This window comes from Neomonachus schauinslandi, chromosome 5, assembly GCF_002201575.2.
Source record: "Neomonachus schauinslandi chromosome 5, ASM220157v2, whole genome shotgun sequence".
NCBI classification, from domain to species: Eukaryota; Metazoa; Chordata; class Mammalia; order Carnivora; family Phocidae; genus Neomonachus; species Neomonachus schauinslandi.
This window is the reverse complement of record NC_058407.1, coordinates 165,979,692-166,002,969: the sequence shown is the minus strand read 5'-3', so window position 1 is coordinate 166,002,969 and position 23,278 is coordinate 165,979,692. Positions and strand designations below refer to the sequence as shown.

The window sequence follows — 23,278 nt, the reverse complement described above, 5'->3', positions numbered from 1 at the left end:
GGGGGGGGGGGGCTTTGCAGTCAGGAAGGGCCATTTCCAGATTTCCAGGGAAACCTGTCTAGCACACCCACTCTGAGAGCTCCAATCTGTGCGCCAGATCAGTGAGCAGAGGGAAGGGAGTTGTGAGGGTTTCTTCAATTTGTGGGATAGTTTACAACAGGTTCCCCGCTAAAACCACAAAGCGGGGACCCTCCTAAAATCCCCCGGACAGGGAGGCAGAACACAGGAGGACACAAAGTCAAGCTGGGGGGGCACTGTGTGCCACCTCGTTCAGTAATGGAATCGGGAGAGATGGTGACCCAGCTCCTGTTTATATACTCCCAGGTAGGGGATGCTCACTCCTTTTTGAGGCGATTCATTCCATCCTGGGTTAGTTTATTTCTAGAAGGCTCTATCAAGAGGTGCCTGGGTGGCTCAGTCGGTTAAGCTTCCGCCTTTGGCTCAGGTCATGATCCCAGGGTCCTGGGATCCAGCCCCGCATCGGGCTCCTTGTCCGGAGGGGAGCCTGTTTCTCCCTCTGCCACTCCCCCTGCTTGTGTTCCCACTCTCTCTAATAAATAAAATCTTAAAAAAAAAAAAAAAATAGAAGGCTCTATCAATGTGGTCTCCATTTAACCAATACCCAGCTAGTCTTAATTCTGCTCTGCTGGGACCCATGGGCATTTGCTCTGGCTGCAAAAATGGCGGGAAAGGGGTCCAGCAGAACCACATCTCTTCCCACAGTGGGAACAGGGCTTCTGGGCAAAAACCCCAGCTCTTCACTGCTGAACGCACTAGAACTCACCTGTAAGGCTCTAAAAGGTACAGGTGAAGCTGTATGGCCAAAATTGGAAAGCCAGGGAGATGGGGTGCGGGGCCCAGCCTCCCTTGCAGGATGCCTACGCCTTCCTGCTCGGGGGGGCCCCTGGTCAGCTGTCACTGCTGCTGGCCCAGCCTGGGCGAGAGCCTACCTGCAGGGCAGTGTTCAGCTCAGAAGCCTCTCTTCCCCCCCGCCCCCAACCCGCTTGGCCGACAGCTGGTCACCAGGGCAGAGCCGTGTTTTGGGGTACGTGTTTACGCTGGGCACACGCAATGCCCGTGTCCCATGTCACCAGCAGGGAGGTGACTAGGGAAACCAACCTTCTTGGTTGGCCTGGGACTGTCCCAGTCTGGGCACCAAAAATGCTTCCAAAAGAGGTAGAATCACATAGAGGCAAGAGAGGTCGGGACAGTGAGTGGGCAGGAGAGGGGCGTGGTCGCCGGAAGGGGTGAGTGGGGACACTTCGGGATCACCGGGTCTTTCGTGGGTGCTGGCTCCCCAGGGGTGGCCAGGCTATGGGGATTTACGGAGCCGCAGATGTCTGATCCGTGATGCCCCATGAGGCTGCCACGTCCCCACCAAAGAGGAACAGTCTTGGGGGGCGTGCTGGGTGGAGGCCAAAGACACAGGCTGCCTTTCTTCCTTGGGTCCCCCTTGGGTCTTCTTCATGCCACGGTCAAGCAGCCGTGCTGAGTGGTGGGCTTGGAGGCGGCCACATGGCCCACGCCCCTGGGCGGGCCTCCAGAGTCCCCCAGAACACAGGTTTGAAGAGACGCAGAGGCAGTGAGGAGGTAATGGGCTGATGAGAACACATTCTGAAAAGCCTCTCGGCGATGTCCCTGTCACTGTGCCCGAGGCAAGCAGCAACTCCCAAATGGCACCCATCGTTTTGGGTGAGACATGCTTTTCATGAGATCAAAGTGGGGCTTGGATCATCATTTCTCATATCTTTTTTTTTTTTTCTTACCCCAAACTTTTCCAAAACTGTGGCATAATTTATTGTTATGAAACATGCAGATTTCAGGGGTGTGGCTGGATGAGTTGTGACAAACAGATACCCCCATGGAAGCACCACCCCAATTGACATATGAATGTTCCCAGCACTGCAGGGTCTTCTGTCCCTTCTTGTCAGCCCCTCCGACCCACGAGAGGCAAGCCCTGCTCCTACCCCACGGATCGGCCTGCTTCGCGAGCTCCATCGCCGTGAAATCATATAATGGGGACCATTCTGTGTCTGGCTCCTTTTGTTCAATGTATTTTGAGATCAATCCATTTCGCTTTATAGAGTTGGTGGCTATTTTTATTGCCGAAGAAATATGTACATTTATATACACTTACGATATAAATATGATATATTTTTACTTACCTCTTCTCCTGTGGATGACATTTGGTTGTTTCCGGTTTTTTTGCTATTATGGGTAAAGATACTATGAACCTCCTTATTTAAAAACAGCAACAAAAAAAATCTCCTGGCTGGCTTCCTATGCCCCAAATTCCTGTAATACCACAAAAGCAGCTCAAGCTTGCCCCCCAAACTCCCTCTGCACATCCTGGCCCCCCCAAACCCGCCTGAGGTCCGCCCTCTCCCTGGGTGGGTCCTGCAGCTGTGTCCGAGCACCCTGCAGGCCGTGACATGGAAGGATAGGGACAGAGAGCAGCAGGGCCTCCTCTGGATGGGGTGCCTGGGACAGGCTCAGGGGGGGACACAGGAGCTGAGGCCTGGAGGAAGAGATCCACGCAGGGGGGAAACAGCACACAGAGGGACCCCACAAGCAGAGACCCTAACACAAGGAAGAGAAACAGTCTACGGTGGTGTGGTTGAACCGTCTACACCCGTGGAAATGCTGAGTATCTTCTACATTTTGGAATACAATGTTGGGCGGAAAAAAGTAAGCCCCAGAAGGCGACGCACAGCCAGATTGGCTTTTTCAGATAGATACATGGGAGCCACGCTGTTTGTAGAAGTCAAGGGAAAGATAAGCATGGGTAGACGGCAGTCACCATCAATGTCATGGTTGCAGTGGGGGATACTGTTCTTCAAACAATAAACAAAGGTAAAGTAAAAGCAGGATCAATAAGTATGTCACAGACCAGGGATGATGAGTAATCAGATTCTATGCACCCAAGGTCCATTCAAAAAAAAAAAAAAAGTTCTGAAATGTTTGAGGCAGGGATGAAAGGGCGGGGGTGGCAACAGATCGGGTGTGTGTGTGTGTGTGTGTGTGTGTCTGTGTGTGTGTGTCTCTGTGTGTGTCTGTGTGTGTGTGTGTCTGTGTGTTTTAAAGATTTTATTCCTGCATCTCCCCAGCAATCTCCCTGTTCAATCTCTGCACACCCCTCTCTGTTCCTGCTTGGGTCCCATCTTCCCTCAGGTGGCGGGAGCTGGGCTCAGGCGCCATCCGTCGAAGTCCAAAGTGGGGACCCAGGGGGATTCCGGGATGCAGGACCCGGACACGGAAGCCCATATGTTTGGCCATATCAGACAGGCCCCGAGGCAGACCCCAGCCCCCGTGCCCCTCCAGCTGGCAGCCCTGAAGGACAGTCAGGAACGCCGAGAGGAACCGTGGCCAGCCACTGCTACCGTGGCCGAGCCCCCCAAGATTGGGAGCCGGATGCAGATGCACTCACAGGGGTTCCAGGGACAGGAAACCAAACAGGGTGGGAAAGGAGGGTGGGAGGAGGCCCTCAATCAGGGAAGAGCTTGGACATGTCTAGAACGGAGGTTACACTCTGAGGCCCGTGGGGCAGGCAGCTGAGATCCTCAGGTGAGGAGAACCAGGGGTAAGTAAGCCACGCTTTGCATATTAAACACCCAGCAACGGTCTTCACCTGCACCAAGACACATGGGGTCCTCTCACTCTGTTTCTCTTCCTTGCACTTTTGGGAAGGAAGAACAGAGACATATTTTTCTGTACCCAAGAAACTCGCCGGTAATAACACAATGACAAATGGGCCCAGCACGTGGTCTCAGTGTGAGGGGCCATGGGCGAGGTTGCCTTGGGGTGTGGGGGGTCCCCTCCCTGCTGAAAAGGGGGGTCAACTGCCACTCAGCTCTGAGAAATTGTTACCCTGTGGGTCCTGGGTCACAAGATCTTCCAATGTTTCCAGGGAAGATGGAAATCCAGAGTTTTGTGATCTCTCTCAATGTTTAAAGGTTGGTACAATTTTTTAAAAACACACTGGGCGGGCCAAAGAAAACACGTCTGGCCTCCAAATACCTCGTTTTCCCTTCCCTTCCCTTCCCTTCCCTTCCCTTCCCTTCCCTTCCCTTTCCCTTCCCCTTCTGGGGTTTGGGGTTTAGGGGGAATCAACTTCCCGGATTGCAAGGGGTGCCCATGTGAGTGGCCGCTCATGAGGTCTGCACCTGGAGCACTGATGGGTGGGGGGCTCCTCAGAGCTCCCCAGGGCCACCTCCGAGGTGCGGTCAGGAGTTGGCTAAGCAAAATGTAAACCAGAGAAAACAGAGTGGCCTGTTCTGGACACTAAGTGGGAGTTTCAGCGGTTCGCTGCCCCAACAGGCCTGCCTCCCTCTGGAATTCCCCGGTGCCCAAGCGCAGAGCCTGGGCAGTCGCACCTCAGGGCCCCTGTTACCCTCCTCGGAGGGTACCTTCGGCTGGGAGTCAGGAAGGAGCGACTTCCCCGGCGCCACTCCCAGCAAGCTGGGTCGCCCTGGGCACGTCCTGTGCTTCCCTGGGCTCTTGCCACTCCCCAGGTCAGAACACGTGGCCTGTCCACCACGGTTCCACGGGCCCAGTGCTGTTTGCTGGGGATGCTCGTGGGATGATGTATTTATGTAAGGGTTGGGGGTGATTCAGGGACTAAGCAGAGACGGACAACGGGTGGATGCTGGGGTGGGGCGTCTGGGGCTCAGGGAAGGCTTCCTGGAGGTGGTGCTGCATGAGCACAAAGTTGAAAAGCTAAGTCTCTGAGTGGCTGGTGGTTTCCGAATGGAACCGATTCCTGCCAGGCCTGCCAGCCAAGGCCCAAACCGCAGCACCCGATGCCACGCACGACTGTTTTGTCCAGAGGCCCACGGAGTGCACCCCCAGCATCTGCCTTCAAGGGATGGCAAATATGTTCGGGCCTGAACCAGGCCGGCCGCTGCCAAAATGGACCTGGCATTCTCTCTCGCTGCCCAAACGAATCTTCGAAACCAGTGCTGTCTGGGAGAGCTTCCGGGATCGTGCAAATGATCTGTGCCCACACCGTCCAGTTCGATAGCCACTGGCCACATGTGGCTACTGAGCCCTTCGGAAATGTGGCTAGTGCGGCTGGAGAATTTTTTATTTAATTTGATGTTAATTAATTTGAACTTGAGCAGCCACGTGTGGCTAGAGGCTCCCGATTTGGACCGTGCAGTTCCGGAACTTTGCAATCCATCCCCCGCTCGAAGGCAAGCAGCCTCCACCTGGAGCCAGGCCCTCGCGCTCTCCCCGGCCCCTGACCACCGTGCTGTGGTCAACCCTCACGCCGTCGGCACCGGGACCATCCCTGGCTCCGTGATGTCGGGAGCCTCAGCGCGGCCCTTAGGAGCAAAAGACCCACGGTTGGCATGAGGCAGGGTCTGGAGTACGATGCTCCCGTTACCACGACGTTTCCCAGGAAAGTCCTTTTGTTGTTTGCTCAGCTCATGGGACAGAACCGACACGGAGTGCTTTTAACGAGCTCAGCCTCGAGCCAGATAGGAAGGGCAGGAAAACTGTTCGCTGTGCCTCTGAGCCCTGACCTCCTCTCTCTTCACCCTCCCATTACCAAAGTGGGCACGCTGAGGCTCAGGACCCAGTCCTGTCAGTGAAGGGAGAGGGTCTGAACAAGCCTTGAGGCTGGACTCCTTCCACTGGTCCTCGCTGCGGAGACCTGGGAGGGTCGGGTGGTGTATGGGGGACTCAGAGGACACAGAGTTCCCGAACAAAGCACCTGCCACCAGGCGGCTGGAAACGCAGAGCTTCACCGCTCACAGTTCTGGAGGGGGGAGGCAGATGGAGGTGCTGGTGGGGTTTCTGGAGAGAGCGCTTTTCCTGGTTTGTTGTGGCCACCTTCTTGTTGTGTGCAAGCTCCCTGGTGTCACTTCTTACAAGGACACTAATCCTACTGGGTCGGGGCCCCGCTCTCCTGACCTCATCTGACCTTAATTCCCTCCAAAGAACAGTCCCCATTTGGGATTAGGGCTTCGGCATATGAGTTCTGGGGGAGAACACAAGCATGGCACCCACAAAGGCCTCATAGGCTAGTGAGAAGAGACTTCGGTGAAGGAAGTGGACAGAGGCCCTGCGATGAAGGGTAAAGGGCTGAAATGAGGAAGAGCCCCTGAAAAATGGTGTGGAACGGCTCCCCGGGGGGATTGATGTGACCACCATGCACCACGGCCAGTCCTGTCCTTCTGGGATTCAGTCCCAAATCCATGAAATAAAATTTGAACCGAAGATGGTCCAGCCCGGAGCAGCCAAGAACGAGGGATTCACTGTGCTATCCATCCTTCTCCACCAGGAAGGCAGCCCTTACCCAAATGACGGGGGCAAGGCCTTAGGGAAGGGACAGGAGAGGGGTGGGCGTGAGCACTCTGTCCCCAGCCCGCAGCCCTGTCCCTCCCTGCTCCACTGCAGACAGCCCGTCAGGCTCATCTCCCCGGCTGCCCCGGCCACGTGGGCCCAGTCAGAACAGGGCTTTGCTTACTACCTGGACCGGGGCCACCAGCCCCTGAGCTTTCTAGAATGTTCAGGCACCTGGCCGGGGACTCAAGCTTCAGCCAAAACACGCCCACAAAACTCCCACTCGAGTTTTGTCTCATTGCCCCGCACTTTGGCCAATGGAGTCAAGACTGGGGTCTAAATTCAACACCGACGCCCCCGCGGCCAGTTCACCCCCTCACAACCCAACCTCCCCACTAACGGCTCCCCGAGGACACTGCGTTTGGCTGTGCTTGGTTTACGCCTGTCATCATCTCTCCGAGCTGCCCTGAGCAGCCTGGTGAAGGCCAAAGGCCAACCGGCCCGGCCCCACAGTGACGAGGTCCAGGCCCCAAGGGCTTTCCACGGGCTTTGGGCCAAATACTTCACTTTTATTAAAATTCTCGCTTGGCTATGGCCAACATCCCTGGGGCCACGTTCAGTTTGCCAAAGTCCCCGAGACAGGCGGAGGGAGGGAGAGAGACGGTAGTGATGGGAAAAAGGGCGCGTCGGCCGGGCCAACAGTATCATCCCATCTTGCAGATGAAGAAGCCGAGGCTCAGAGAGGTCAATGTCCTGCCAAGGGCTGTGAGCTGGTAAGTGGACAGAATGTGCCACGTGTGACCAGTCAGTGGTGTGTGTGGGGGGGGGTCAGTAGACCCTCTGGGCCCCAGAGGCTGGGCCCTCAGGGGCACCAATGTCCTCTCTGCCCGCACAGGATGGCGGTGACCCCAGGGCTAATCATCTTTGGCAGGAGTGAGCCCCCGAGGGCGAAAGGGGCCAGAAGCTGCCTACTCACTGCCCTGGGGTGGGAGGGTGTCTCTACGGGGGCTGGCACTGTTACCTCTGGGGACAGCTGTAAACTCCATGCAGGCCCCCGGGGAGGGTGCTGCTCAGAGCCTGCAGCCTTGAGAGGCTAAGTGCGGCAAGAGGGTGGGACAGCTGGGGTCCTGGTACCTGGGACGGTTTCCAACAGTCGTGGAGAGGAGAGAGCTCAGGATCTGGGAGGGGGTGGTTCCGGGCCACAGGGTTTGGTACCCTCATCAGCACGTCGGGGGATGGAGGGAGGGCTGGGCCACATAGATGAGCAAATACCCACCCCTGGCAGCCAATAAAGTCAGGGCTTTCACTATGCCGGGTGACTTCAAGCCGGATACTCTGGTGGCGGCGGGGGGCCAGGGGGAGACTCTTAAGACTGCGGCCCACCGGGGTCCTGCAAGCTAGCCGGAGAGGGAAGATGGACAGTGACAAAGAATCCCCGACAAGAGGGAGGCCAAGCACCTGGCAGCCCGCGCACATGTGCAAACGCACTCAGGTGCCCCAAGAACGGAAGGTGACATAAAGGGGGGCCTTCCATCTGCCAGGCCGTGTGATGACGCAGTAAAGCCATGAGAAGCAGGCCCGGGGCACCGTGCTGGCAGTGTAAACTTAGAACCCCTCTCTGGGGGCGCCTGGGTGGCTCAGTCGTTAGGCGTGTGCCTTCAGCTCAGGTCATGATCCCAGGGTCCTGGGATCGAGCCCCACATGGGGCTCCCTGCTCCGCGGGAAGCCTGCTTCTCCCTCTTCCACTCCCCTTGCTTGTGTTCCCTCTCTCGCTGTGTCTCTCTCTGTCAAATAAATAAATAAAATCTTAAAAAAAAAAAAAGAACATCTCTCTGGAGGGACCGCGTGAGGACCTCGCCAACACACAGGGGCTCTGACCCGGGGTTTGGCTTCCAGACGTCTGCCTGCCAACAGAGCCCCAAGCATGCAAAGGGAGGTCTCTGCCCCGAGTGGAATGTTACAGCATGAACTCTCAACAACAACAACAACAACAACAACAACAAAAGAGGGCCAGGAACAAATGTCCACCAGCAGGTGACAGGTCAGAGAAATGACAGTCACCTGTTCCACGGCTCATGGCGCAACAGTTCAAATGAAGGACAGGAATCTCTGGGCGGAATCTCTCCTAAGACGCGAGTCAGCTGAAAAAGCCAGTGTGGTGGAGAAGCAGTGAGCGTGGTTTAATACCAATTTATGCTTAAAAAAAAAAAAAAAAAAAGAGGGGAAATAGTAGATATGCAAGTTTATATATATTTATCTCCCCAAGAATCCCCATGAATCTCACTGTCTGTGGGGGCAGGAACAGGGGTGGGAGGGAGCTTTCGCTGGGCACCTTGGTGTATCTTTGGAATTCCTAATAAATTGTGAATTTATTATCCCCCCCAAAATTGGAAGTGAGAGAAGAAAACAAAACAGTGAGGTCAGGAGGCCTTCCTGTAGGAGGAGGTGGGACTGGGGTGAACTGCAAAGGCAGGGAGTAAGAGTGGGGTGTGCTGAGAAGGTGCGGGAAGGAGGGTGCAGTGGTTAGGGGCATGGTGTCAGGAGCAGCCCGTCTGCCTGGCGGGTGACGCTGATAGTCACTTCCTGCCTGGAGTTCGGGGCCATCCCATCCACAACCTCTCCCAGGCTGGGGTGTGGCACCTCTCCCCGCTCCGTAACCCTCTGATCAGGGGGACTCTGACTCATCTAACAGGCCAGGCGACAGGTCATCCTAAAGCTGACCCTGGTGCTTTTTGCTTTCTGTCCCTTCAGGGGTCCCAGGAGAAGCTGCTGGGTCACTCCCTGGGAAGCTTGGGCCCTGCAGGGGTGGGGAAACCATAAATCTAAGATCTGCAGACTGCATGAGAAGACAAACAGCCCACAGAACCCTCCCTGGGGCCTTAGCTGATGCTCAGCCCCCTGCGTAGAGACCAGAGCACCAGGCCCAGCAGAAGAGGCCCCAAACCACAGTCTGTCAGAGGGGAAATGAGCACCTTCCAGAGCCTCAGACTTTCTGGGGAGCACCCGAGGGTTACGGACCTGCATCGGCGGGCGCCCTGATCTTGGACTTCCAGACCCCAGATCCGTGAGAAATAACGGTCCGTTCTGTAGGCCGCCTGGCCTGGGGTATTTGTTACTGCAGCCGGAGCAGACAGATACAGCGGACACAGTGAGGATCCAAACTCACATCTGTCCAGACCCCAGGACAGTCTTCTCCTCCACCCCAGCCAGCCACACCCCTGCCTCTCGACTTTCTTCTCTTCCTCCCTAGCCTGGATGGGTTGCTGCTGTTGTTCCGTATGCGCTTTTGTATTAAAATTTTGCACGTGTTATTGTGTTAACAATGCACACAACACAAAATTTGCCCTATTAACGATTTTTAAGCTCTATGGGAATAAATACACTCACATTATTGTGTGGCCAAGTCACTTCTGTCCACCCTCATGACTCTTTCCATTTTGCGAAGCTCAAACTTTGTACCCATTAAACAAGAACTCCCCGGTCCCCCTCCCCCAACCCCTGGCACCCATCGCCCTTTCTGTCCCCATGAATCCGATGACTTCCAAGCACCTCGTGTGGCTGGAACCATATGGTATTTGTCCTTGTGTGACTGGCTTATTCTGCTGAGCATAATGTCCTCAAGTTTCATCGGCCAGAGCAGGTGTCAGAAGGCCCTTCCTTTTTAAGGCTGCATATATTCCGCGGTATGCACAGACCGCACTTCGCTTATCCATTCATCGAGCCACGGGCACGTGGGTATGGCCCATGTTTTAGCTACCATGAACAGAGCTGCTATGAACATGGGTGTACAGAGTTCTTCGAGATCCTGCTTCCAATTCTCTTGGGTAGACAGCCAGAAGTGGGATTTTGCTAGCCTACGTTTTCCATACTATATTCTCTCTCACCTCCTTTTCCACTGGGCCCCTCCCCAAGCTGTCCTCTTCTCCTCGTCTGCCCTCCCTTCCGCCAGGAGCCTTCTTTGGCCCTGGGATTAGGCCAATGACTGGATCCCAACCAAGGAGCCTGGACAGAGCCCTTCAGCTCCTCCCTCATACCCTCACCCTGGGCCACTCTCTCCAGCCCCCTTCCTGTCGCAGCACACTAGGGACCACATGGCCCAGGCCTCTGTGCTTTCCGCACATGCTGTTCCTCCCAGCCTCTGTGTTTTCCACGTAAGCTGGTCCTCCTTGGAAGTCCCCACCCAACTCAATGCTTCAAGCTTGGCTCAGAGCCACCTCTCCTGAAGCGCTCCCCGACCGCCCAGCCTCAACAGGACCTCCTCCCCTGTGCCTTGAGAACTTCCCCCTCTCCAGACGATGGTGAGATTGAGGGCTCACAGAGCTGTCTCCCCCACCCGGCTGTCCACCCGTCCAGGGATGGGGCCCGAGTCCCCATGCTACCAGCACTCACCACAGGCTTGGCATCAAAATCCACTTGTGAACTGAAGGAGGAGGGAGCCTAGGAAGCCTCAGGGCCAAGGGCCCACGCCAGGTGTAAGGAAATCACAGACAGAAAGAAAGAACCTTCTCCACTGGGCAGTCTCTGCCTTCCCCAGCCACCGTCCAAAGGGCCTGATGCCCCCTCAGGGTGACAGACAAGCCCTCAGGGGGCTGGAGAACAGGCCTCCCTGACCACGAGCTCACCCAAACTGCTCCCACCGGGCCCTCCCTCTGTCCCTGCCCTTCGAGGGACAAGGGACGAGAAACCTGTCCTCACGGGACAGACAGCAAGAACCACGGGTGACGCAAGAAGCTTCCTTCTACGGGAGGAGGCAGGGGTCCTGGGTTTTGGGGGCAAGCGCTCCTTGGGGCGTTAACACAGGACATTTTTCCAGTGACTTGACTTTTCCGGGACATTCTAGTGGTACAACTGCTGTGCAAAGCAGGTCCGCAGCACAAGTGGATACAGTGGGGTCTGACAAGTGCCACCGTGTCTAGGCCCCACGATCCGCGGGCTGTCCGCCAACCCCACGCACAGCCCCAGGACGCAGGTGCCAGCCCCTTTTCTGTTGTTCAGCGGAAACGGACTGCAGGCAGTTAAACGGGGCTAATTTGGACTGAAGAGCCGGGGGAGGGAAATGGCCAGAGGGAAGCTGAGGGGGAATCACTCTGAATAGCTCTACTCTGAAGAGTATTTAGAAAAGAACAGATAAAAAAAGAAACTTGGTTTCGCTGCCTTCAAGCGCGCGGGTACTCCCGACTTCTGGGCCACCCACCGGGGGCCCTCAGAGGCCTGGCTCCGGGCGCTCATGCGGCACCCTGTCATTTACAGGTGACCCTTGCAACCCCTCTGGCCCCTCGCTCCCAACGGCAACAGTCTGCGTGGGCAACCCGTCCCCAGAGGATCGCTCAGCTCGGGGGCGGGGGGGTCCGGTCTTGGGGGGGTGCAAGTGAGTTCTCCCAGGCAGTGCACCAGGAAGGCCCCCTCCCCTCCCCAGAGCTGCACCTGCCTGGGGCCAAGCCGTGGGAAGGGAGACAAGAATCGGAGACAGGTCCCAGCTCCTGGTTGGGAGGGCCGGGGGCATCTCCTGCCCCAGCCTCACCCCTAAGGTGGTTAAGGGAGGTGGAGTCCAAAGAGCCTTCTGGACTCTCCGCCCCCACCCTCACTTGGACTGAACTTTCTAGGCTGCATAGAACACGACTGCCTTGTGCTACCAGTGGCCAGTCTTCTAGCCGAGGACCCCAGGGCCGGGCTGGGGGCAGGGGACTTGGGCGGCAGGAACACGCGGGGCAGACTAGAGGTTGTCCTGGTCGGAGAACAGGGCACTGCAGGGGGACAAGCAGCAAGAAGGAAGTAGGGAGGAGGCTTCAGGAGGCTGAGTGCAGAGGCCAGGGCCTCGGGCGCCACACTCTGCCCCAGGGCAGGCGACACACTTGCAGGAAGGGATCAGATTTCTGTGCAGCCGTCTCCTCGCCGACACTGGCAGTCCAGCCCAGGGCACTTCGGTCCTCAATAAACATCCACCGAGTTCCTCCAAATCCTCAGCACAACCCAGAGAGGTTGAGACCATGCCGCCCATTTTACAGATGAGGACACTGAGTCCCGCTGGAGGCCGCTAACAACTTGCCCATGGTCACACCGCTGGTAAGCGGTGGGCTTGGACTGACCATGACAGGCACATCCCTGAAAAAGGGCCATCAGCATAAGCTCTTCCGTCCAGGGTTAACGGCAGGAAGGAGGGCAGTGGGGCCCGGGCGGAGGAGGGCTGGGAGCAGGGGGGCCGGTGTGAACCCCAACCTGCTCCTTGTCTGCTGTGTGACCTGGGGCGAGTCACTGAGCCCCGGTCTTCCGTCAGCGGGTGGGCACCCCCTCCGTCCCATAGAGCCACGGGGGGGGGGGGGAAGGGGACATGGTGGAAAGCCCCATGTGGCCTGGTGCATAGTAGGCTCTGCAGAAAGATCTCTGAGGTTAAGCTTTGTCTGCTCTAAGTTCACCGTATCGGTCACTGCATCGGCGACTTTTGAGCTCTGAAGGAAAAAAGACTGAACTTTGAGAACAAATTTCCACCCGCTGTCTTTCCTGCTCAAGAAAGGGAGTCAACCATGGGGTAGGGAGGGGATCAAAAGGAAGGCGGGCCTGGTGGAGGAAGGCAGAGGCCCTGAGGGTGGAGGGGAAAGTCCAGGGGAGCGTCCAGGAGGCCCGGCCTGGTTTCAGGGGAGAGCCAGCCTGGGAGGGAATATTAACCCTACCTTGAAAATAAGTACCTAGTTAGAGCCCAGGACGCGGCCGGCCCGTGCAGAGAGGGACAGCTGACCCATCAGCGGCCTCCTCCCTGGCTCCCTCCCTCCTTCCCTGCTCATCTCTGGGCTCAGTCAAGTGGCTCCAGCCCAGGCTGGGTCAGCGAGGAAGCCCACCCTCCTCCACGGACGCCTCACCAGGGCCACCCCACCCCCGACGTACCCTCCTGAAGCCCACCACTCCGGCACCCAACCGTTCAAGACCCCTGACGATCAGCAGCTACATGGGAGCAGTCTCTGAGGGCCCCAGGAGACACCAGAAGCCACACAGGATGCTTCCTCACCTCCACTCACAGGCGTGCCTGACTCGGTGGCACCAAATTCCCGCAAACTCTGGGAAAGGCCTGCCCCGGGCTAGGTGCTGATGTAGGCCATTGTTTCCCCATAATCCATCCTTTTGCCCACAAAGGAACAGGAGGCCCCTGAGACTGTGGTTGCCCAGTAAGGGCCTCCAGGCTCCTCCCCACGCTAAGCTAATGTGGCCGTGTAAGGCTCGGTGGTGGTGCAGTCAGCAGGGCTGGGTTCAAATCCCTCCACCTCGGGTATGTGAAAATGCCACGTTAGATGGTGCAACGGGTGTGGACCACAGCCCGGTACTTCCTCAAAACGTTACACACAGAGCTACCTTGTGATCCCACATGATCACTACTCCTCCGTATACACGCACCCAGGAGAAACGAAAACATACATCCACCCTGACGCTTGTGCACAGATGTCCCGGGCAGTGTGACTCACGATAGCGAAAACATGGAAGCGATCCAAATGACCATCCGTGGATGAATGAACAAAAGGTAATACATCCACACAATGGAGTATTATTCAGTCGTTAAAAGGAATGGCATTCCTGACACATGCCACGACTTGAAGGAACCTTGAAAACATGATGCGAAGTGAAAGAGGCCAGTCACACAAAGGACCATATGGTCTGCCTGCATTTAAATGAAAATGTCCAGAAGAGGCAAATCCACAGAGACAGAAGGCAGACTGCTGTTGCCAGGGGCCGGGGGTGACTGCTTGGTGGGTATGGTTTCTTGCGGGTGATGAGAATGTTCTGGAATTAGACAGGGGTGATGGTTGCACAACTCTGTGAATATACCAGGCACTTCTGAAGTGTAAACTTGGAGAGAGCCAACTGTATGGTATGTGAATTATATCTCAAGAAAGCTCTTATAAAAAACCTTACTCTTCCCCTACTGGGTTTTTGGGATCTTGGACAAGGAAGTGAACTGTGTGGTGGTGCCTCAATGTTCTACCTGTGAAATGGGGCCAGTCACTGTACACACGTGGGTTGTGGTGAGGACCAAGTGAGCTGCCGCATCGCCCTTTGGTTTCGACATGCTCTCTAAGTTCCTAGGGCCTTTTTTTTTTTTTTGGTAAAACATACATAATATAAAACTTACCATCTTAACCATTTTTTTAAAAAAAGATTTCATTTATTTATTTGAGAAAGTGCGTGAGAGCACAAATGGGGGAGGGATGGGCAGAGGGAGAGGGAGAAGCAGACTCCCTGGTGAGCAGGGAACCCAATGCAGAGCTCAATCCCAGGATCCCGAGATCATAACCTGAGCTGAAAGCAGACGCTAAACTGACTGGGCCACCCAGGCGCCCCCCCCATCTTAACCATTTCTAAGGGTACAGTTCAGTGGTATTAAGTATGTCACACGTTGTCATGCAGCTGATTTCCAGAACTCTTTCCCTTTTGCAAAATAGACACTCAGTACCCACTAAACAACATCTCCACTCAGTAACCCCCTTTCCCCGGCCCCTGGCAACAGCCATTCTACTCTCTGTGTCTAGAAATCCGCCTACTTGAAGTACCCCATGTGAGTGGAATCATAAAGTATTTGTCCTTTTGTGACTGGTGTAATGTCCTCAAGGTTCATCCGCAATGTAACAGGGATCAGAATCGACTTCCTTTTGAAGGCCAAGTAATAGTCCACCGTACGTACGTACCACGTTTGGCTTGTGGATGGACACGAGAGGTGCTTTCACCTTTGGGCTATTGTGAATACCACGGCCATACACATGAGTGGACAGGTAAGACTCCAGGCTTGTAAGCACAGATCTCAGAGGCTGGAGTACGTCTAATAGAGTCTAGTTAAGGCAAGGATGAGCATAAGGCATCTAGAGGCAAGCATCCCCTTAAACTGAACACACTCCTAACAAACACACTCTCAGCAAACTTGTGCACTGTTAGCTGCTGGACATTTCCCGGGGCTTGTCTGGTTGCTGGACAACCAGAATCCGACGGCTCCAGGCACCGGGGGGGCTGGTTCCTTGTACCAGAGGTCTTTATAAGAAAAAAAAAAACTTGTTAGCCGTGTGCAGGCTCTGGAAAGACCACTTCAGTCCTTTCCGACTGCCTCTCTGGTCCCATGGGAGACAAATCGGTGCACAGAGCATTGGTCCTAGGGCCTGGACACGCACGTGGAGTGAGGACAGAGGGGACCAGTCCTCCTAGCCTACACCCCGGGGCATGAGTGATCCCAGGAAACTACTCACTCAGCCCCAGGGGGGCTTCCTGGAGGAGGTGACGCTTGAGCCAACTCCAAGAGTCATCTGTGTTAGGTCTGAACACCTGTGAGGGCTCTCAGGTCGTGGTGATCACACGTTCTGGTTTGCCCTGTTGTCCAGGGTAATTATTATTATTTTTAGGGCTCCCTGTTATTCTGAAAAGTGTCCCCATGTGAAGGATAAATTACACAGTCACCGTATTAGTTACCTATTGCATAACAAATCACCCCAAAACTCAGTGGCTTGAAAGAACAACAAACTTTTCTCTCTCTCTCACAGTTCTTATGGGTGAGGAATTTGGGCGCGGCTCCACTGGGCACTTGTGGCTGAGGATCCCTTACGAGGTCACCGTCAAGGTGCTGGCTAAGGCTGAGGTCACTGGAAGGCTTGCCCAGGGCGGCAGGCCCTGTTTTCCAGGTGGCTCACTCACAGGCTGGCTGTGGGTGGGAGGCCTCGATCCCTCTCCACACGGCCGCTTCTGTGTCCTCGCGACAATCCAGACCCCACTGGAAGGTGGGGGGAGCCCTAGCTTCTGGAGGGAAGGGTGTCAAAGGATTGGGGAGAGTTAACAACTCCCACTTCTAAAATCGGGCATGTGTGGTGTGGACATGGGACAGAACCAGGGAGGAGAGAAGAAATCAGATTAAGGAATATTCACAACGCCAGGTGAGAAGCAGGGGGTAGTCTGAGAAGGGTTTTGAGCAGAGTGAACTGTGTCATCCGCCCCAGCTGTCCCCTTCCTCTGGGTCTTTGGACCCCTCGCCCTCTGTCTTTGGTGGAGAACGCACTTTTTCTTCCCACTGGGCGGAGACTCCGTGTGTGTTTCCCGCTGGGCCCTGCACAGAGCACGTGCATGCTGCAGGGTTTCTGCGTGAACAAAATACCAAAGTGCACCAAGCCCAAGCTTGGTCACACCGGCCCCAAGTCACAGCCTGTGACCTGTGCGCACCCGTCCTTCCCGTCTCCGGGCCTTTGCTCATGCTGTGTCCCCTGCCCAGAGCGCTGGGGCTGCGCTTACCATATGCACTGCCCCGGAGGCAGAGGGACCCGGGTGGGGGAAGCCGTTTGGTAGATTCAGTGGAGAGATGACGGGGACTGGCCGTGGCAGAGGCCGTGGACACGGCCGCCCCAGGTGGGTGTGTGAAATGACTCTGGGGCTCACCCTGGTGCTCTCCACCCACACCCTCCCCTGCCCCATCTGTGCCCACCCACTCCTGCTGCCTGCCCGACCTGTCTTCCTTCATCCCCAGCACCTCCGCCTCCTGACGTCTTCCCATTCCACCCAGACTCGGCTCAAATGGAGCCACCTCCTCTGGGAAGCCTTACTTGTTTGCAGCTCTGGGGTCCCAGAGCATTTGGGTTGCCTACTGCCGAGGCCCTAAGTGACCCGTGTCCCCAGGTAAGGTTCCTGGAGGGCAAAAAAAGAATCTCCCCTTGTTAGAATCAGACTGTATGGAAAAGTCTCCTAACCGTGGGCTTTTTAAACTCGGCCCTCGCACTGGCCAGCTGAACCAGGACTCGTCCTCAGCGAACACCAACTGGAGCTTATAGTGGACCAGGCTCAATGGAAGTGCTTGTCTCATGAAGTCCTCACAAGAGGCCAGGTAGTAGGCATGGTCGTTGTCTATGCTTCAGAGGTAAGAAAGTGACAGCCCAGCTAAGTCAAGCAACTGGCCCCAGGTCACACTGCCAGGAAGCCAGGCGCTGGGATTCCTCCCGAGGGGCCGGGTCCCAGGCCCTCCCACTGCAGTGGGCCTGTCTTTCCCCAAACTGCAATCAAGCGGGGGCCTCAGCCCAATGTACTCAGGAAACCAAGGAGGGCTCTGGATGGACTGTTTGCAATTTTGAGCTTTTGTCCTATGAACGTCTCTCACGTCTTGAGCGCTTGCTACGGCTTGTTGGCAAGATTTCCTGCAGGCGGCAACACGCATGAACGCCCGCGGGCCACGATGCACCAGACACTGGCAAGCTGCAGATCTGGCCCAGGTGGGCAGCGCGGGTCTCTGCGGGCACGTGCTGACCTCATACTCAGCAAGGTGCTTTCTTGGCCAATCAAATGAGATGGACTTTCTTTCTAGGGTGGACTTTAAAGAGCATTTCACTGGCACACACACACAAAAGAGTGTGTTGCAGCTTCCTGCCACCTGAACGCACTTCGGGATAATGACCTTGTCGCTGTCCCCTCTTTCTGGCGATGGCCTCTCAGCAACACCTCTGCTCAGTGGCCCCTGGGGATGGGGCAACCAAGCCGGCGGGCTCCTAGGCCTGGCTGAGTGCTCATTGGGACAAGGTTTTGTTTTTGTTTTTTTTAAGATTTTATTTATTCATTTGGGAGAGAGAAAGAGACAGAGAGAGCACAAGCAGGGGGAGAGGCAGAGGGAGAAGCAGGCTCCCTGCTCAGCAGGGAGCCCAACGCGGGGCTCGATCTCAGGACCCTGAGATCATGACCTGAGCAGAAGGCAGACACTTAACCATCTGAGCCACCCAGGCGCCTTATCAGGACAGGTCTTACTGCCTTACTTCCTGGGTTCAAATCCCAGCTCTGCCACTTCTGTGTGTCCTGGGGCACTCAAGTTCCTTGCTTTCCTTATCTGTAAAATGGGAATATTCCAACTCCGACTTGGCGTTGGCATCGTTTTTGCTATATACTTATTAGTTGACCCCAGTTTTGCCTTGGAGGGTCGCAGAGAGCAAATCTGAGTCTCACAAGGGCAGCAGGAGCTTCTGCCTTCCCCGGGCCCCCCGGAGTCCCCCTCCCGCAGCGGTGGATCCTGATTGGTCTGTGATGGTCTCATTCCCTATGCCAGTGATTGGTGCAGGCCTGTTCATGTGACCCAGTTCTGCTCAACGAGATGAAGAAATCTGTGCAGGAGTGGGGTGTCTTCCTGGAGAGGTTTCTGAGACACTCTGGAGGCCGGGAGCCTTTCCCAATGTTGGGTTTCTTCCTGACTGCCAATAAAGCTACAGCCGCCCCGCCCATTCCAGAGTGAGCCACACCGCCATGCCAAGGATGGCCAAATACAGACAGGAAGACCGGGGTCCTTGAGGTCATCATCAAGCCTTTAAGTTGCCACCCTTGGAGCACCCGACTCACAACCTCTTATCACACAAACCTATCAAACTTAGGCCAGCTAAGTAAAAGCTTTTTGTTATTTGCAACCCAAAGCATCCTGCCGATATCCCAAGGTTGGTCACATCTCTTCTTGAGATTAAGCTCATCATACCAGAGGAAGGGTCTAAGCTCAGCCTGTGCACTCAGGGAAGACTTCCTGGAGGAGGTGAAATGGAATCCAAAAGAATGAGCAGGCAGATAAAGGGAGTAGGGCAAAGGGTAACATTCCAAGCAGAACAAAGGCCTGAGGTTGGAGACACCATAGTGTGTGTGTACGCGTGTGTGCATGCAGGAGAAACAGTCTGTGTGGCTGGGAGAAGTGAGGCTGCAGAGTCAGAGGTGGGGTGGGCTGCAGTGGGCCCTCAGCCAGGCTACAGAACCTCAGGCTATCACAAGGGCAGAGGAGAGGTTCTGTGGATGGCCTTGATTTAGTTCCCTCGGGGTCTCGCCCCCGGGCTTTGTGCCTAGAATAAGTGCACTCAGCGGGTCCAGCCGCACCCAGATGATGCCCTGAACCTGGGAAGGGGCAGGGGTGCTGGGCCTGGCTGCCCCAGGTGTGTTCCTGCCTGCTGGGCTTCTTCCAGCCCCCAGAGCGCTCATAAGAGACTAGGGCTGAAATCTGGGTCACTCCACGCATGAGTCGGACATCCATCAAACAGGCAGTTACTAAGTGCCTACAAAGCAGTGTGCTAAGCACAGCGGAGAAAGGACCTGGTTCAAATCCCAATTCTGTCTCTTCCCAGCTGGGTGACCTTGAGTAAGCCACTTTCCCTCTCCAAACCCAGCATCTTTACCTCTTTGTGAGAGACCTCAGGTGAAATCAGTGGTTAGCTCACTTCTCTCTGGTACTGGCGGGGGTGGGGGGGTAAGCAGTGGGTAAAACAATGCTCAAAAAGCTTCCTGGGGATAAGGTTTCTCATCTGGGTGGGACTACAAGAGGCCCACAATATGCTGTGATGGACATTTGAGCCAGGATGAGAGCTTCTGGGGAGGGAGCATCTAAGGGGGGCGGTGAGGAAGTACAAAACGGAGCCGGTAGGTGAGGCGGGCCGAGTGTTCCCAGAGAGAAAAGGTCCACAGAGGCAGGGCGGAAAGGATACAGGAAGCCTACAGCTTCCGTTCTGTGCCCCTGAAGCCTTTAGAACCGTGTGCTGCCCACGGAAGTGCTGGACATTACTGTTGAATATGGACGTCGTTTGAACCCGTAATAGCAAATCTCTGCGCTTAAGCCAGAAGATGCAGATTCAAAAATCTCACCTCTCCTGCTTACCACGTGACCTTGAGCAAGTCACTTCGCCTTTGAGCTTCAGACTCCTTTGCAAAGGGGGCGTAAAACCCAGTTCACAGAGCTGTATGGTGGTGTGTGCAGGCTCTAGGACCAGGATCCCCTTTCCCACCTAGCTAATTCCTATTTTAAAGCCCTAAGATCCAGTGCCGCCTCCTACAGGGAGCCTTCCAGGCTCCCTCAGGAAATCCCCCAGACCTGTCTACTACCCCAGCTGACCCCCTTCCCTGACTCCACCTTGCTCTATTGTGTCTTCCTTCTCCCGCCATCAGGCTCTGGGCTTGGAACAGGGAGGGGCAGGGTATCTTGGCATCTCTTGGACCCAGCTGCACCCCCCCACACACAGGGAGTATCTACCAATGCCAAGTCCTTCCCCGAGGCTCCACGAAGGTGGAAACAAGAGGGGAAAAGTGATTAAGTCTGCTGGGGGTGCGGAGAAGGGGAGGGGTTCAGGAAAGGTTCAGGGGTGATATCGCTAGATCTTAGAGGGGTGAAAAGAAATTTACTGGGAAAGGGGCATGTTTCCAGGCAGAATCAGAAGTATAAAAGCACAGGGGTGTGAAGGATAGGGTAAGTAAATTGTGGCTCACCAGAGTATCTGCCCTGAGTGGCTAAAGATGAGGATTCTGGATCTAGATCCCACGGGCCTCAAATGCCACGCCAAGCACCCAACCCTATAGGAAGAGGCCGAAAACTTGTGACTGAGCAGCGTAGCGACCCTGGGGGGGTGGGGGTGGGTGTGTGTGTGTGTGTACGTACATGCGCCTGGCCACTGCAACAGTTTGAGCTAAACTTAGGTTGGGGGTGGGGTGGGGAAAGTGATAGGGCTATGGGCCACCACTGGGGGGGCAGGTGCTGGTGGGAGAACCAAAAAGGAGCAAAAGTTTGCCCTGGAGGACTGATTATTCAAAATATTTCAGGAATATATCCACACCCAACTACCCCTCGCTAAAAAGCCAGCGTCCACAATCACTGCATGCTACACACAGCAGCTCTGTGAGAATGGGGGGGGGTCCTTCATTACAGGGGGACAGAGTGAGGGTCCGACGAGGAAAGGGACCCTGCCACAGGCATACAGGCAGTGCGGGGCTGGCCACAACCTGAAGCCAGCATCCCGGCCCAGAGTGCAAGGGAGGCAGGCCTTCAGCTGTCTGACAAATGTGCTCAGCACCTTCTAGAGCCAGACCCTGCAGACAAGGAGGTGACCTTTGACCTCTGAGTCATCTTGAGCTTGGACTGGACACCTGGGCCACAGACCAGCAGCCTCCAGTAGGGGAGAGAGAAGGGGGAACTCAATGAGGGGTAGGTTTTCGTGGTCAGACAGGTCAGCAGGGGCTCACCCCCCCAACTCCCCCCCATGTCTATCTGTCTGTGAGTCTTCTAAACTGGACCCTGGGGTGGAGGCTGGAAGAGGGCCAGTCCCTACACAAAGGGTGAGGGGCAGAGGGAGTGGCTCTTTGCTGCCTTTCTAAGAAGCCCCCAAATGCCCCCTCCTCCCAGCACCCACCCAGGCCCCGCTCAGCCGCAGCCTGAGTCATCATCCTGGTTTGAATGGTAGCCGACAAATCAGCCAGGGGGCTGCCTGGGGCTGAGGGCCAAGGGTTGGAAAAACAAGGCCGGTTTCTCTTACCTCCAGCCTTGGAAGCTCAAGACAGGCTAGGGGGTGGGGGGCAGAGGGCAGGTTGAGGCGGGATGGGGGGGTGTCAACAGCCAGAGGGGGGACGGGGGGAGGGAAAGGTTCAGAATTTGAGCTGTTGGCTTTTGTTTTCAAATGACCTGTTTAATAATTACCTGTGCAATCGAAGGAGCCACAGCTCGGGGAGGAGAGGATTTCAACCCTCCATACCCCACCGAGCAACCCAGCAGCCTGAGAAGAAAGTAAACAAGATGCCACCAGCGGATCTCACCCCATCTCGCAAACAATGGCGGGACTGAGCTGCCCGCTCAGGCACACACATCAAAGTGATATTTCCAGGCAAGAACTTTAACAGGCAGATAAGAGGCTCGGACCGAATTCTTTCCCTGCATCCCCAGAGCTTCCCTGCGCTCGGAGCCCAAGGGGGCAGCCTTAGGGGCCCGTCATTTCAACCTTAACCTTGACCTGTAATGTATTCATTCATTTTGCAGCGAGGGAGAACCAGCGAGGCCCCAACCCCGAAAAACCCAACGAGCAACAACTTCATCGCTTTGAACAACAGTCACAATGGTGGATAAACAAGGGATTTAAGTTACAGCGGCTAGCTCGCGCTCACACTCCACTGGGCTCGGGCTCCTTAAAAAACACACCCCAATCCAAGCATCCACCGGGGCTCACAAAGTCAGACCCTGACCTGGCAGTGGGAAAACCCAACTTGGTTTTTTTTGTTGTTGTTGTTTCTTCCCCAATCTCCCAAGGCCTTCAACTATTTTTTGCCCCTGCAGCATCCAAGCCCAGCCTCGAGGCTGAGCCATAAACACGCCTGCTCCTCCCCCTTCCACGGTTCGGCAACACCGCCCCCCGCCCCCCCGCACCTTCCACCTTCCCGGACCTGGAGGAGAAAGAAGCACCGCGACTCTCACCCGCAGCCCCTCCCGGGCCCTCCCGCAGCCTCCCGCGCCGTCCGCAACCCTCGCAAGCACCTTGAGATAAACACCCACTAATGATTTTATGCTTTTCTGCTCTGGGTAGCCGCGCTCAGCAGAATCCCTCCCCCGGCCCCGGCGACTGGGGCCGGCCCAATCGAGGGATTGGGGGATGGGGGTGTTAGTTTGTTTTTTCCACTGTCGCGTCCCCACACCTGGTTTTCATTCATTCATTCGTTCGTTCATTCATTCACGGTTTCGTCACTGCAGCTTCCCCGGCCCTCCGGATCTCGGGGAGGGGATGGGAGGGAGGGGACCGAGATGGGGGTGGGGGGAGAAAGACAGCGGTGGGGGTGCACCGCGGGGGGGTGCTCGGGGTGGAAGGACCCCGTTCGAGGGCAGATCGGGTGGTTTTGTCGAAAACAAGGCGGGCGGCGGGGCGGGGGCGCTCCCCGGGGCTCGAAGTTGTTTTCCGAGCCGCCGCGGCGAGGACAGCCGCCCGGGTGCGCCTCTTTGTCTCTCCCCGGCCGGCGCCGCGTCCCCGCGCGCTCACCTGGTCTTGGAGGACAGGAAGGCAAGTTTGATCAGGCCGTAGGTGAAGAGCGGGATGCTCTCCTTGGCGACGCTGGCAACTTGCAGCCGGTGCTCCAGAATGTGGAGTTCCATCGTCCGCCCGCGCTCCGCGGCGGCTCATCCGCGGGGGGCGAGCCGCGGCCCCCGCCCCCTGCGCGCCCAGCCGGCACCGAGCGCCGCGGGCGGCCGGCCCAGGGACCGGGAGCTCGGCGCCGGGGAGAGACAAAG

At 56.2% G+C, this 23,278-nt stretch overlaps 1 protein-coding gene across 2 annotated transcripts in view; it reads right to left on the bottom strand.

The window, feature by feature from the left end:
* The window catches only part of CASTOR2 (cytosolic arginine sensor for mTORC1 subunit 2), a 49,847-nt gene extending 26,656 nt beyond the window's left edge, over window positions 1–23,191 (bottom strand). For both annotated transcript variants that reach the window (XM_044915129.1, XM_044915128.1), the window contains exon 1: window positions 23,031–23,191. In XM_044915129.1, the coding sequence (XP_044771064.1) occupies window positions 23,031–23,143 (113 nt within the window). In that variant the 5' untranslated portion in view covers window positions 23,144–23,191. The remainder of the gene's footprint in view (window positions 1–23,030) is intronic.
* Window positions 23,192–23,278: the final 87 nt, after the last annotated feature.